The 1,893-nt window shown below is 44.2% G+C and overlaps 1 protein-coding gene across 1 annotated transcript in view; it reads left to right on the top strand.

The window, feature by feature from the left end:
* The first annotated feature begins 6 nt into the window (after positions 1 to 6).
* LOC119422503 (peroxisomal acyl-coenzyme A oxidase 1-like) overlaps positions 7 to 1,893 on the top strand; it is a 6,964-nt gene continuing 5,077 nt past the window's right edge. Inside the window, exon 1 of the mRNA XM_037689879.1 lies at positions 7 to 18. Within this exon, the coding sequence (XP_037545807.1) occupies positions 7 to 18 (12 nt within the window). The remainder of the gene's footprint in view (positions 19 to 1,893) is intronic.

The raw sequence follows: 1,893 nt of genomic DNA, 5'->3' as shown, positions 1-1,893 counted from the left end.
CCCACCATGCCCCCTGAGGTCAGCGGACCAGTTGCTCCTCACAGTTCCAGGAACTTGTCTTAAGCGCAGAGGTGACAGGGCCTTCTCTGTAGCAGGACCAAGACTCTGGAACAAGTTACCTTTGTTTGTTAGACAGGCCCCCTCCTTCTCCGTTTTCAAGTCCTGTTTAAAAACTCACTACTATTCAGTAGCTTTCAACACAAGATGATCTGTGTCTTGATCCTGTATGCTCCACACTGGTTTGCCGTCATTATCTGCATCGTTTTTATGTCTATATTCTGATTTACCTCATTTTGTATTTTGCTTTGTGTGTTACCTGTTGTTCTGTCTGTACAGCACTTTGGTTGGCCTTGTAGCTGTTTTAATTGCTTTATAAAAAAAAGTGGTATGGTATGGTAAACAGCCATCAGTGTGCTAATGATCCATCGTTAGGCTGATGGTTCTTCTTGACCATGTGAACAGCTGGTTTTGGTTGTCAGCAGCAAACTGGTTGATCCACTCTGAGAATGTGCTATTTAGAAGACTGAGCTGAATACAGCACCTCAGACTGAACAAGTCTTTCGGATGAAAGACGAAACATTTCTACATTTTTTGTTGTTTTGCTTTGTTTTGTTCTTTTTGAATGTCCAGAGGACCAGATTTAACTTTTTTAGACATGCAGGTATAGTTTCATTTCACCAAAGAGGAAGTGATGTATTGTGCACAGTAGTGTACAGTGCACTTTGAAAAAAATAATGAGGTTTAAACTACAAAGTAAAACCAGAAACCTCAAGAAAGCATGAACTTGGTGTAACTTCATTGTTTTTGTTGTGAACCAGCTGGCTGAAGTGTGAATCTCCTCTTTTAGCCCCATCGATTGATCGGTAGCACTCGTTTCGGGCAAACATGGGTTCGCTTTCAAACGTGTTACTGTATGAGTGACCCAAAGCAAGGAGGGGAAAATAAAATAAAAAATCCTCTCTTCTTCTACGACGTATTTGGGTCATAGAAGCAGCAGGTCCAGGAGAAACCCAGACATTCTGCTCCCCAGTGACACACCCTGCTCCTACTAGGAGACCTGAAGGCATTGCCAGGCCAGAGAAGACACACAATCCCTCCATCAAGTTCTGGGTAAATGGTCTGTACTTATAAAGCACCTTTCTATCTGATCAAGATACTCAAAGCGCTTTACACTACAATCTGTGTCCTCATTTACCCATTCATACAGAACTCTACTAGATCTCTACAAAGCTAATTGAACAAATCATTCTAAAGAGACTAATCAGAGCTTTATCACATTCATACACTGATGGGACACACATCAGAGGCTATGAGGGGTTCAGTGTCTTACCCAAGGACACTTCGGCATGTGACTGCTGGTGGATTTGAACCCCCAACTCTCTCATTGGAGGACGACTGCTCTAACCACTCAGCCACAACCGCCCACTGTGGGTCTTTCCCCGTGGGACGTGCCCAGAAAACCTCCAAAGGGAAGTGTGCAGGGGGCACCTTAATCTGATGCATGAACCACCTCAACGACCCCTTTGATATGAAAGAGCTGAAATGTAAGGACTAAATTTAAAATGCTGACAGAACTAGAACTGCATGTCACCCTGAACATGTAACGTGGTGGCATCACGTTGTGGTCCCCACAAAAGCAGAACAGAGCTGATGAGATGGATGGAGTTGAACACAGAACAATCCTGGAAGGAAACTGGTTAGAGGATGCAGAAGACTTTAGACCGAGGTTCACCATCCAGCAGGACGAGCCAACATATCCAGCCAGATCCACAGTGGAATGGGTCAGACCCTGTGTGTTAGAATGGCCCAGTCCAAATCCAGACCTGGCAACACTTGAACATTGCTGCTGTAGTGAACTTAACCTGATGTCAAGACTAAGCCTAAGGTCAAAAC

The sequence above is a fragment of the Nematolebias whitei genome, chromosome 16, assembly GCF_014905685.2.
Source record: "Nematolebias whitei isolate Nwh7 chromosome 16, NemWhi1, whole genome shotgun sequence".
In the NCBI taxonomy this organism is placed as follows: domain Eukaryota; kingdom Metazoa; phylum Chordata; class Actinopteri; order Cyprinodontiformes; family Rivulidae; genus Nematolebias; species Nematolebias whitei.
The sequence above is the reverse complement of the archived record's forward strand: the minus strand, read 5'-3'. Positions and strand labels throughout refer to the sequence as shown.